Source organism: Aulonocara stuartgranti, assembly GCF_965226115.1.
Source record: "Aulonocara stuartgranti genome assembly, chromosome: 19".
Taxonomy (NCBI): domain Eukaryota; kingdom Metazoa; phylum Chordata; class Actinopteri; order Cichliformes; family Cichlidae; genus Aulonocara; species Aulonocara stuartgranti.
The window spans coordinates 4,306,514-4,320,407 of NC_138955.1; the positions used below are offsets into that span (position 1 = coordinate 4,306,514).

Consider the following 13,894-nt stretch of genomic DNA (forward strand, 5'->3'; position numbering starts at 1 on the left):
TTCTTTATTTTATGTGTTTTTCTTTTCTTTTTCATTTGTTTTAGTGGCCTCAAGAGACATTTTCACACATGAGCTGTGGGCCTGAGCTATATGTGAGAACGCAATTTTCTACTTCAGTTTGATTTGATATCAAATGGTCTTTGCCCTGCCAGCTCCCTAGTTTGATGTCACCTTGAACCCTTGTGAGAATCGAGTATAGTCTAGAGAATTCACAGCCAGCCAAGAGCACTTAATGTATCCTTCCACCTGCACACTCTCTAACCAGGCAGCACCTTCACCTAAACCAAACAAATGACACATAAGTCTGGAACTTATGTGTCATTTGTTTGGGGAAAACATAAAGATAAAGAGATACTGGCATGATGCATATTCTCCCTGTGCTTGTAGGTTTCTACTGGATACTCTCACTTCCTCCCACAGTCCAAAGACATGCACAGTAATTGGTAACTCTAAATAGGGCGTAGGTGGATGCAAGCTAGGTAAAGCACTTAAGTGTGGAAAAGGCGAATATAGTGTAGCATGCATTGAGTGGTCATTAAGACCAAAAAGGGTCTGAATCCAAGTCTGTTGCATCCGTCTGTTCATGAAACCACTTTGCTACCCTTTAAACATCTGTAGCTCCAGTGCTAGCCAACAGAGTTAAGGAAATTTGATCTCTTTTTAAATTGACTGTAAATCTAAGGGTGACATTTGTATGAATTACTTCCTCAAATTTGCTTGGCCTGCTTTTAGTTTTCATTTCTGTATACACCGTGCACTGTATCCATACCTGCACCTCCAGTGTGGCTTGACCTGTCTACCGCTGTCCCACAGCGGGAGACCAGCCTGCTTTAGTCTCCAGGCTCCATCTGATGCCTTGAGTGGAAATGAAACACCCCCTTCTGAGCTGTAAATTACACAAATACAAATCAGGTGATGATAAGACAGGATCCCTGTTGGGCTCAGTACAAATATAGCCGGTCCTGCATATATAGTTCACATCCTCACTGATAAAATGTGGCTGCACACTTCTACTGCAGAGTGCTGATCCTGGCAAAATTAGGGTTTTTGATAAAGATTCTTTTTTTTTTCTTTTGTGGAGTCAAAAGAAAAATTCCCTTTTGTGTTGCACTAAATCACTAAATGTGCACTTTCTGGCATACAGTCTAGTCTTTTTGTTAAAAGTGAGTGTAATTTCTGCCAGTGCAACTGAACAATGTACCTCACTCCAACGCATCAGTAATATGTTTTAAGTGGGCTTTCTCCAGGTGCTCCTGCCGCCTCTCACGGATAATTGGTGATTTTTATCTCGGCTGTCAGTGTCAGAATAAGCGTTAGTAGTCATTCTCTTTGTGTCTGCTGTGTGATGGACTGGCGACCTCTTAACGATTTACCCCTCTTTTCCCCAGCTAGGACAGACTGCAGATGCAGATTTCAGTTTTTAATTCAATGCTGGATGACTGTTCAGGCAACAGTGACTTACCTCTTTCCCTGACAAACACTTGACGACCTCCGCTGCACCCATAATGACGAGTCATGACACCTCAGAATATATAATTAAAGATGTAGTTTGACCACCATCAAAAAATAGTTTCCAGGTTTTTCCAAGGATAGCTGCACAGGGAGACCCCGCCTTCTCTAACTTGACTCATTTTGTAAAACCCCGTATGGGGGCTCAATAAAATGTGTATATTTTCACCAGATCTGACGCATGTGCAACGATACACGGAGCAGATATAATAGGGCGTTCACACTTTCTTGGGGACAAACTAATCTACTCCTTGCAAGTTTTCAAGGGGTAAAGAGTTTTGTCATTACATAATTTCATTGCATTTGTTTCTTGCCACCGGTATTTACCAGCCAGTGTGACAGATAGCCCTCCAATATTTACTGACCAAATGCAGAGTCTTCCTACTAATCTACTGCTTAGTGGGTGTTAATTTTGGACCACGTATGAATGAAGCCTTGAGAAATATTATGTGAAAGCGTCTGACGGACAGAATATTGTCAATTTATGCAAGAGAATAATGAAACCAGCTTTGAAAAAGCTACAGGCAGCGGTGTGGGAATCTTAGCAACATTGCAAAGAGCCGTTTGGTCTCCTATATGTGCAGAATGCTGAAAGAATATTGTGTAAACTGCTTATACCCTCGGATGAGATGCCAAGTGTGGGCTGTATACAAATCTCTGAGAATAAAAAAGGACTACGCAGTGATTATCACCAGTTTACTGTGCTTTGTCTGTCTCCTCTAAGGGTTTTGTGATTAATAGGAGTGTGCAATTGTAGTGTTTGATTGCTTCTAGAGAAATGGCTCTTGAAAGCTATACAAATGTTTCATACTGGAGAAGTACGAGTGCCTTCTTTTATTTTGTTTCATACGTGCTTGGCAGCAGATATCAGGTGACGTCTTGGATACAGTAGGCTGTGAGAATCAAGAGGTCCCGTTGTGGCTTATCTCCAGCACAGCATTGTTGTAGCTGGTATGCTGTATTGCTTCTCAGAGAGGCACAATCCTCTTATTGTTGACAGCGGAGGGATGCTATCTGGCTAGCTTTGACTTGAGCTGACTCTGCAGCAGCTTTGTGTTAGACCCTTTAGCGCTGCTCTGTTTTTGGGCCTTGTCTTGAAAGGTCGTGTTGTCCTCCGTCTTCCCTCCCTGACAGAGACACATTGCTGGAGCCTTCTCTGCCCTTTTGTCCAGTTTACGACTCCCTCCCCCCCCGCTGCATAGTTCTGCCGTGTTCCTGAGGCCACTGCGTACTGTGCTGTGTTGGGGGAAAAAAAAAAATCTTTGTTCAACCACAGAGATCAAAACAAAGAGATGAAAGTTTATTTTTTTTCTCCCCAGAACTCTAAAATGAACTGTTTATGTTGCACATATCAAGGTGCTGGTCTGAAAAGCTCCTCGTTGCTATGTTGAATAGTTGAGAACAAGTCGTACCCAAGTTTCTTAGCGGTTTTTGTGTCTGACTTTTGTGACTACTACTTTATTTCTTTTTTTTAAATGTCACTTAAATGCAGATAAAATCTAATAATTTTTTTTCTCTGCTTCTTTTCTGTGTAGATACTGCTTCATTGTAACACTGGGCTATTTGATATTGTGTCAAATCACACGGGTCTACGTTTTTGACTACGGCATGTACTCTGCAGATTTCACAGGGTAAGCTAACACTAGAACTCTTTCATCCTCATTTTTCACATTTCAAAAGAATGCTTTTTGTTGTACAGCCCATCAGTTATCCATTTTCTGAAACGAGCTATTTCGAATGCTTTCCTTTTAAGACCACGCTCCCTTTAAGCCCAGTTTGATTGGCTAGCCCTTGCATATACAGTGTGTTTAAAGATCAGGTGTGTGGGGCATCTGTGAACTGTATGCCTGAGCTGACCAAATTTTAAGAATAATCCCCTCTCTGTCCTCTCTAAAGTCTGAGGGAAACTGTGTGTTTTGAGTAGACTGAAGCCTGAACGTTTGGCTCACGGGGATTACTTGTGTGCTGACCTCAACATTTGAGACTTTGCCAAATGACAGAAAATGAGGCATAATCGGTGCACTTTTAAGATATTTTGGACCTTAATTTAACATTAAAGACCTTCAGTGATTGAGCTTGAATCCCAAATGGACTACAAATGACGCTAAAAGGAGAAGTCGTCGATAAGAATCGGCCGAATATTGGATGTGACTCGAGCTAAATGGATACAAGACTGAGTCCCACTGCTCATCTGTGTCCGCACGAGGACGTCGGCAGGGACTGCAGTTCCAAGTGGCTGGTTCCCATTTCTCCAGACAGTCTGACAGTTTGAGCACACAGCCCGCACTCCCAGCAGGTTGGGGGTGGCTAGTTACTAAGCAACCTAATGCAAAGCCATACTTCCTCTGTGAGATTTCACTCCTTCAGCTACATCTGTTGTCCCTCTGTTTTCGCTCAAAATGTCAAAATCACATGTTTTCTTAAATGTCATTGTACCTCCCACCTCAGCCAAATGTGCTTCGGAAAAAGGGAATTTTATTTAAGGCCAGTATTCAGATTTTGGACTATTTTGTTTCCTTACTATGTTTCTTTCGGGCTAATAGGGGAAACGTCTAAGATAGGTGTTTATTTAATTAGAGTAGTAGTGCATATTTATTGAGTTAATCCATTTTTTGCATATTACAAAAACATCTCCACACAAAAAATAATTGCCTCAGTGTAATCAATTAGGAAAGTTTTTTTTTTCTTTTTCAAATATCTTGAGCCACATATCTCCACACTATATTTCAAAGATGACTAATATACAGTAAATACATTTTTTTCTTTAAGTCACTTAACACTGACCTATGAGTCATTCAGGCAGAAAAAAGACATACTCGTGTTGTGTCAACACATAACATACAACGCATTTTAAATTCTGGCTTTAGGCACTTTTTGCAGAAATACACAATTTCTTCCAATTTCTTTGCTGAATCTGCAAAAATGCTTGATGCCAAAAGATGAGACAGTTAGGCATAAAATAGTAGTTTTGCATCAATAAGGTGATTCCTAAAGAGCTATTAGCTGAAAACTTGAAATATTTTGGCATGGTGGTCAGTGTGTGCGTGGACAAGTGGAGGGCAAAACGTTGCAGGCCTAAAAAACCTATCAAGAAAGCTTGCCTAAGAGAATTTAGGTTTTATTAAAGAATAAAGGTGGTCTTATCAAATATCGACTTTCAGGCTGGTTAGTATTATACAAACTGTTTGTATTTAATATACTGCATTTCCATGAATCTCTGCAACTATTTCTCTTCTTACCAAAATATAAAGAAATGACATGTGGCTCAAGACTTTTGCACAGTACTATAGGTAAATAACGCCTCATTTACATATTTATCCGTAAAACGTGCAAGATTAAAAAAAAATAAAAATAAAAATAATTGGCTTAAGTCTCATAGTAACATCCCATAGTTGCAACTTTTACCCAATTGGCCTTTAAAGAGCAAATAATCTCTACCCTGTGGCTTATTCTTCCGTTTGTAGCTCAACTTCATGCCACCAGCAGCTTTCATGTATAAAATTAATCCAGAATGTGCTGATGCAAGCACCAGGAGAGGAGCTGTGTTTTTCTGAGTTCAGGCTTATACATATCCCGCACTGATAGAGAATATCATTAAGTCGGGATAAGGAGGGCTGACCAGCACAGAACTGGAGAAAAAAACAACAACAGGAAGTTTAATAAAGGCTGCCGTTATCCTGGAGGAAACTAGCCATTGTGAAGATACTACCACTGTGTTTGCACTGTTATTGGAAGATTCCACATAAAATATCAAACAATAGTTGCTAAATGAATATGGGATAGCAGCCAGGCAGGAAAACTCAGGACAAAGGTTTAGTGCATGAGGAAATGTATGTATCCTAAAGTCAGAACACTGAGACTTAAATGTGCTGCGTGTTTGTTTTTTGGTCTGTTTGGGTTTTTTTTTAATGTTTACTCTGTCTTTAGGCCCATGATGGTTATCACACAGAAGATCACCAGCATGGCATTTGAAATCCATGATGGTAAGGACAAGTGTCGTTAAAGCCCGTGTGTCTCCAGTGTAGTGTGCGTGCGTGTGTGTGCATACTTTGAAAAAAAGAAGTAGCAGATGTGACAGAAGTGAAAATGTCAGTTCAATTCTCTTTGGAGTGTGAAAACAGATCAGATGGCCACATTTCTGAGCCAGTTGTCAGTTCCTACAGTGGGCTACTGAACCAGAAGGAGAGCATAAACATAGTTATATAATGGAGCAATGACCAACTTTGCATTGTTTTTTTTCCCCCTTCTCAACCGTTAAGACTTTCTTTAATCCCAAATCTAATTAAACTAGACTTTGTGCTTTTGTGCTGTCCAAAAAGTCAAGTCAAGTCAAGTCAAGTCAAGACAAGACATGTGATGGAACAGTCCCGTGTTACATTGTGACATACTGCAGAGCCTGTGATTATTTCTTTGTTCTTTTTTAAGGTAACACAACTTTTAGTGGACGTGCAAAAGTCCAATTTGTCTCCCTGTGGCTGACCTGCATTTGACTCTCCCTCCGCTCCTGGAACAAATAGAGACTTTGCTGATATAATTGAAACACCACATGTGCCAATGAGGAGTAAATAAAGATCCAGAAGTGAAATCATGTTTAAAATAGGAACACCTAACCGAGTATCAGAGAGGTACTCACAGCTGTTTAGCGCCCACTTGGTGGCTTAAGTCACCTCAGTGTACTGACTGAACACAGTCATCAGTCTAATGACAATTTGGATGATGTTTACTTGAATAGTGTGATATAAGGATTTTAACTGCTTCTCTTTGCAATTATGCCAAATGCATTGGTGTCACTGGATGATTTTGCAAAGTCTCACAGGAGTACATGTTTTCTGGAGATTTCACTGTATTTTGTAGGAAGCCAAATCATTAAGAACAAGATGTAACATGTGAGTGGCATGGACAAAATCAACAGGTTGGGCAACCAGAGTTTTGAATCATCATCACTTTTACAGAACTTCTTACTGACAACGCATTTCCCATGGCCTGCAATGCAACAATGAACTGAGCTGGTTAAGCCAAGGAGCTGTACCAGCATGTTTTTATTTTAAGTTTTTGCAAACATTTTCACAAAATTCTTTACATACGGCTTAAAAATTTGGATGTCTTTTACTCTTGGTAGCTATGCAGTAACGCTGTTAAGTCCAGTCCACTGAGATAAAATGGCCCATGAATTAAATGATTTTTGACACCCCTGGTCTAATAAGTGGCCATGAACGAAGTGCCGCATCCTGATTACCTGCCCAATATTTATTGTCTCCCTTTGTTAGAATACATGTGTCGATGGCACAGTTTACAGTCTCAGAGGTCAATATTTAATTTGAGTTTTAAATTGAGTCAGAGGGTTAAATTGTGGCCCGAGGAACAGGAAAGTTTAACTAAATATTAGCTTGCACAACAGGCATATAATCTCATAGTATAATGAATTGCATAGCCACTGGTCTTCATAACAAAGAGCAGACTGCAAAGTGGAACAGCCAGTGTTAGGCGATGAGGTTATGCACACACAACACCCTGTTTGCTCTGTTGCATCATCTTTTCTTTACACCCTTTGCTTTTGCTCTCTGTCACTCACTGTCCTCTGCTAACTCAGCTGTGATTGATATTGTATTGAATTTTTAAACAACATAATAGCTTAATGAATGTGAAATGGGGACAAGGGGTGACGGGTATCTTAAAAAACAAGCACTGAATAGAGAGATGAGAATGTAAGAATGAATATTAAAAAAAAAAAGAAAAAAAAAAGAGTGTGTTGGGTTTAGGATCAGGTAACAAAGGATCAGGTGTGTGTGAGCCATAAATTTCCATGTAACGGTCGTTAATATTGTAAAGAAATCGTTCCTGTAGCAAGTGATATTGTTGTGTCCCGCTCAGCTATATGCTGCCAGCCAGGAAGGAAAATTTACCAGCCTGCGATTGATGGAGCATAAGTTAATTTCCACTGTTAGACAGGTGGTCTCCTTACCAACATGATGGTGGTCTGAACCCATTCTATACCTATTCTGTGAGCGTACATTGAACTCATCATCACTTCCAAGAAACTGGTTTGCGATGACTTGAGCTTTGTGGCATCAGGGCATGTTACCAGCCATCAAAAGATGGGTACTGTGCTCACAGGGTCAGCAACAATACTCAGGTAGGCTGTGGCGCTTAAGCAAATCAAGACCAGGAAATCTATTTTCCAGTCTTCTATTATGGTGATCCCATGTGAATTGTCACCTCAAGTTCCTGTTCCTTTCCTGTAGATTAGATATTTGCCTTAAGAACCAGTCAATCAGGTTTTCCTAATAAAGTGGCCAATGAGCATAAATGAAGAGGGAATTGTGTTATTAAGGAAGGCCAGGGCTGCGGACAAAAACAAATAAAAAAGGGGATTTACGCGCCTGCAACTTTCTGGATAAAGCCGTGAAGCGATGTCCAAAAGTTTGCAGTTTAGGGCAGCCTCATAGGATGTGAGGTTATACACCCTGGTCAGGCCCTGTGTAGCACCTACGCTAACTTGTACAATTAACGCTGCAGAATCTATGGTACAAAATGTTTTGTTGATAGTTTTAAATGGTATTAAGCTGCTGTGGCAGGAGTGTAATCCATTTCAATCCATATCTTGTTGACAGAATAAAGAGCTAAAATAGCATAGTGTATTAGAAAAATGCTTGTGACCCTTAACAAGCTTAAAATAATGCGTGTGTGTGTGTGTGTGTATGTGTTGTGAAGCTGTTATGCATGTCACCTGTTGGCATTGAAGTGTCTCTCTACATTTGTAGGTTTGACCAAGCGAGAAGGGCAGCTGACTCCCGGTCAGAAATACTTTGCTATCAGGTATGTGACTCAGGTATGTTTTTGATGCTTCAAATGATGAGTTCACTGAATCAAGTGGAATTAAAAAGCTGCTGTGATTTTTAAATTGGCATTCAGTCTGAGAGCAATGATCCTCTTTTCTTTAATAAAGGCGTTATTGCTTTCTGCATAGGCAATCGCCACACTGCCCTCCCCTTTCAGTCTCTCTGGCGCTGTCAAGCAGTTGTTAGGCACTCTGTATCTAGGAAACAACACATTGACTACTCTCTGGTGACTTGTACTGTGGGAATGCCTATCCCCTCCATCTATCCTGCTGTATAACTGACCCCCCCCCCTTGGGTGGCTGTAGCTCAGGTGGCAGAGCAGGTCAGCCACTAATGGTCGGTGGTTCGATCCCAGGCTGCCTCCTGGCTGCATGCCAAATATCCTTGGGCAAGATACTAACCCCGTGTTTGCCTACTGGTGGTGGTCAGAGGGCCCGGTGGCGCCTGTGTCCGGCAGCCTCGCCTCTGTCAGTGCGCCCCAGGGCAGCTGTGGCTACAATGTAGCTTGCTATCGCCAGTGTGTGAATGTGTGTGTGAATGACTGAATGTAGTGTAAAGCGCTTTGGGGTCCTATGGACTAGAAAAGCGCTATACAAATGCAGGCCATTTGTCATTCCTATTGGAGACCATAATGCAGCAAAAACAAAAGTAAAAGTAGTTGTTTAGAAACAGGTAGTTTATATTTGTCAAAAAGGTTAGAAAAGACTAGCCAATAAAAAGAACAGAATAGAAAAAAATGCACAGCAAAGAATAACACATATTTTACATGTGAATCTTACACAAACCAGCCTAGATGGTTATAAAACCGAGCAAACATAGTGATCACTAGAAGACCTACTCATTGTAGCTTTAAGGCCCTAGACATCACAATCCTTCGCTGGGCTACTCTGAGTCAGCCGCTTACTCTGAAATGGCTGCTGGGAAGGACATCCCGCGTGTTCCAGCAGTCAGACTGTGCTTCACCTAGCAGATGAAATTTAAATAGGAAAAACTAGGAGAAAAAAAAGTCTCCAGGGTCAGTCGAGATTCTCCATCTTTGCTTGGACCGTTCAGTCGAATAAATCCTACTTCTTCTCAGTCGATATGGACAATACTGCTCTAAGGCATTATAACATGGGTTTAGTCACTCATATATGTTTGGTCTGGTTTCTGTAATGAATGGATGAATATTTTCTAATGTTCAATCCCTGTCTCCTCAAGTCGTATGCCCAGTTTGTTGGAATACTTGAGCTACAACTGTAACTTCATGGGGATCCTGGCAGGGCCAACCTGCTCCTACAACGACTACAAGGCCTTCATTGAAGGAACGTGCTACCAGCCGCGGCACCAGGAGAACGCCAACGGCAAGGAGAATGGAAAGTACAAGCAAACCGAACCCTCGCCCAAGGTACAAAGCACATTAGTGGACACAGTTAAGTTCCATTTAGATTGGTTAGGCAGATGAGCCTAACGGTCAATACAAAATTGCAGTTTTTACTTGACAGAAGGTACTATCTTGAATCTTGAATGCACATAACTGTGATGTAAAATTGCACATTTCGATAAAAGGCCCAAAGTGGAGCAGTCCTAAGAATAATATATTGCCATACATATACAGGGTTTTGATTTGCGTGACAGAAAATGGGACATTACTGGGAATTTGTGACGCAAATATCGAAACCTCAAGGTTTTTCATATATTCTTGATGCATAATGCATTAATAATTTAACGACAGTCCAAGATTAGCGTTTGTGTTTAAGTGTTTCATAAAAGAAAGGAACAAAGTGAAAACAGATGTTGCTAAATATAAAACATGAAAGGATTCTCAAGGACTTGATTTACCTTCAAATCAGCTTAACCGGGTTTCTGTAGAATAACATCACCTCTCGTCATGTTGCCAGCGTTCGTTTTTGAATATAATAGAGTGCACCGAGTTTAATTGGATTGCTTAATTGCTTTTATTGTCTCCCACCTTTGTCCAGAATGATGTCATCTCCAAGCTGTGTACCTGTGCTATCTCGCTGGCCGTCTATCTGTCCCTCTACAAGCTACTCCCAGTGGAGCGCTCGATAGACGACGACTTTGTAAACTCCACACCCTTCCATCTCCAGGTTGTCTACCTTTACTTGGCAATGCTGGCGCTGAGGCCAAAGTACTACTTTGTCTGGACGCTCGGTGAGTTTGACTTGGCTTTCTTATCAGTGAATAACACATTTCCTCCCATAAATGTGTTATTCAGAGATTTGAATCTGTCATTTGAATGTTTACAAATAAAATCTGTATATTCTGATTTTATGCAGATTTTAAACATTTGCATAAACACTGTATATACAGAGGTTCCCTTATGCTGGAAAGGAAACAGTCTTTAAATAACATGTGTAACGTGCACAAAATGTTAGGAAGAGCTGGGACAGGAGAGGGAGGAAATACCTTATGCCTACTGGCATTCAAATTTTCAAATTTGGTGATAAGCTGGACAGTCTGATGAAATGTGTGTCTATAAGTGTTACTAAGATCATATTGCTCAACCCCACTGCCTCTTTAAGTTTTATAATTGAACTTGTCTATGTGAAATGCAACCTCAAGATATTTTTTGAGGTAACAGTGCCATCTAGTGGTGAAGATCTAGTGGTGTCGCGCTTAATTTTAGACAAACGCATCCAAGGCTCCATTTGTTTCCGTCACTACTTTACAAACTGCAGGGAGGGAAGCTCTTGTCATTCTTTACTGTAGTCGCTCTACTCTGAAGCCCATGTACCTCTGTCCCGCAGCTGATGCTATCAACAATGCTGCCGGATTCGGCTTCAACGGATACAACAAAGATGGCTCCCCACGGTGGGATCTGATATCAAATCTCAGAATTCTGGACATTGAGGTCTGGATCTTTGTTCTCATTTTATTATTTTGTATCCAGATAAAGCTACTTTTTATGTAAAGCCTGAAAGAATATTTTTTTCTGTATTCGTTTTCAGTTCGCCACCAGTTTCAAGTTGTTCCTAGACAATTGGAACATTCAAACAGCTCTTTGGCTTAAGAGGTAAGAGCATTTCTGTTATAATGCTGTAGCTTTCTTAGTCTGCAAGAGAACAAGTTGTGCATGTATATTGTCCTTGACACATAAGCAAAAATGTTTGCTTGATACCTGCATCATTTATGTGGAGACATTTTACAGAACCTATAATCTGAAGCATTTGTATTTGATGCAGTGAACTTAAATTAGACAGTTTTGCCCATTTATGAGATTTTGATTCATTGGTCTCCACTTTTTTGGACTGAGCGCTAGATGTACGCGTTATGTTTTCTTCTCAGGGTGTGCTACGAGCGCTGTCCCATTAACCCCACTGCTGCCACCTTCCTGCTGTCAGCCATGTGGCACGGGGTGTACCCTGGCTACTATCTGACCTTCCTTACTGGCATCGGCATGACCATGGCTGCACGTGCAGTGAGTACACGCAGTGCACACTGTTCAATTGATGAAAAGCTTCTGAATTTGCATATTACTTACTTTCAAAAAACTTGCATTAAAATTTTGCTACAAAAATTGATTTGTTTGCCACCGCCATACTAGACTTTAAGACCTCTATAGATTTACCACAGCTACTTAACAGACCAACGAACACACAACAAAATCACTTAATGGATTGCAAGTGGATAATAATGAAGTAGTGTGCCACTTGAACCTCATTTTGAGCGTGAGGCCATTACCACTAATCTCAGCAAAGCCAGACATCTTCATTCCAGTTATGTCAAAAGAGGAGACAGGAGGAGATTTATGCAGAGACAGTGGACTGATAGTACACTAGGAATGCATTAAATCTCTGGATAAAAGAGATAAAATGCAGAAACGGTCAATTTTGTGTGCGGGGCAGTGAGTTGTGAGTTTCTGCAGCGACTGTATCCTTCTTTATCTGAAGGAAGACAAGCAGAGCATTGACCTAGTTATGCCAACTTCTGGCCTTTGCCACACAAAGCTGTTTCAGAGATAGATTCCTCCTAAGATCTACGAGGGACAGAAAGAGACGGCGCAAAAGAAAGATGGGCAGATAATGAGTGGAAGCCGACAGTAATCCCTGCTGTCATGTGGAGATTTTTGGAACTAGGTCAGTTAGCTCAACTTTAGTCTATCGTACGGAAGAGTGGGTAGAGTATAATTCGAACTTTACAGCTTCATTTACCTAAAATGTTTAAATTGACAAGTTGAACTTGCAGTAAGAAAAATACTTTCTCTTTCAGGTAAGGCACAACATCAGGCCGTACTTCCTGGTGTCTGACTCATACAAGGGCATCTATGATGTGATCACGTGGGCATGGACTCAGGTGGCCATTAGTTATACAGTGGCGCCATTTGTGCTACTTGCAGTAGGACCCTCACTCAAGTTCTACAGGTACGTCTATGAGCTTCTTATACACTGTGGAGTAGGAGACACAATGTCAGCCTTTCTTATTTTAAAAAAATACATTCATTTTGCAAGCAATTCTGTTGTGTGAGATTACCGTGGTATTGTAGCAAACTTAAACTTTATTATTGTTGTAGTATTAAAAATGTAAATGAAATCATTGCCCGTAGTGTTGAAATTGACATGTTTTTATTAGCCTGTCAGGCGGTAATGGTTAACGAGACAGCTTTATGATTGAAGGATGAGGAGGAAATAAAACAAGTGACCTTAACATTGACCAGTCGCTGCAAAGAAATTACGATCCAAACATCAACAACAGCTGCTAGACAGGCAGTAAAGAACAGACACTGTAGTAGTGATGTGCGAATCATGAATGAATCGTTCAATACTCGAGAATCACTTTACTGACTCGTGACTCATGATTCACAAGCCCAACTGACACACTGACTCATCCCTGTTGCTATTAGCAAACTAATTTCATTAGTAGAAATATATCTAGCTTATAATTAAAATTGTGTGGGGGGAAAAAAACAACAGCCAGTTTCTTAACAAAAACATTTCTGCTCTGAACTGGAAGAAAAAACCCTGAGTCACATCAAGACAATAGCTCCTCGGTTCACAGTAGCATCGCTCTGCTAGCATGCTAACAGCACATTTGAGTTACTCGCCCCCTCCCTCTGTGCTGAATCATAGCATGAACGAATCACTCACTCACTCCCTCCTTGCTCACAGCTTCGTCTTCTTCTTCTTGGTTTCTTAATGTTAAGAAACATTACTGAGCTGCAAATGTCATAAACCCATAATTTATTCACAATAGAGTACAGAATGGTAAATGGCCTGCATTTGTATAGCGCTTTACTCAGTCCCTAAGGACCCCAAAGTGCTTCACACTACATTCAGTCATTCACCCATTCACACACACATTCACACTGGTGATTGCAAGCTACATTGTAGCCACTGACAGAGGCGAGGCTGCTGGACACTGGCGCCACTGGGCCCTCTGACCACCACCAGTAGGCAAACATGGGGTTAGTATCTTGCCCAAGGATATTTGGCATGCAGCCAGGAGGCAGCCTGGGATCGAACCACCGACCTTCTGATTAGTGGCTGACCTGCTCTGCCACCTGAGCTATAGCCACCCACAGAAAACATATCAAATGTTTAAACTGA

The 13,894-nt window shown here is 41.0% G+C and overlaps 1 protein-coding gene across 2 annotated transcripts in view; it reads left to right on the forward strand.

The window, feature by feature from the left end:
• Positions 1–13,894, forward strand: part of mboat2a (membrane bound O-acyltransferase domain containing 2a) — a 45,053-nt gene that overhangs the window by 28,479 nt on the left and 2,680 nt on the right. For both annotated transcript variants that reach the window (XM_082516663.1, XM_082516664.1), the window contains 9 exons: positions 3,045–3,140; positions 5,437–5,492; positions 8,271–8,325; positions 9,549–9,735; positions 10,310–10,502; positions 11,099–11,202; positions 11,300–11,364; positions 11,637–11,769; positions 12,561–12,712. In XM_082516663.1, the coding sequence (XP_082372789.1) occupies positions 3,045–3,140; positions 5,437–5,492; positions 8,271–8,325; positions 9,549–9,735; positions 10,310–10,502; positions 11,099–11,202; positions 11,300–11,364; positions 11,637–11,769; positions 12,561–12,712 (1,041 nt within the window). The remainder of the gene's footprint in view (positions 1–3,044; positions 3,141–5,436; positions 5,493–8,270; positions 8,326–9,548; positions 9,736–10,309; positions 10,503–11,098; positions 11,203–11,299; positions 11,365–11,636; positions 11,770–12,560; positions 12,713–13,894) is intronic.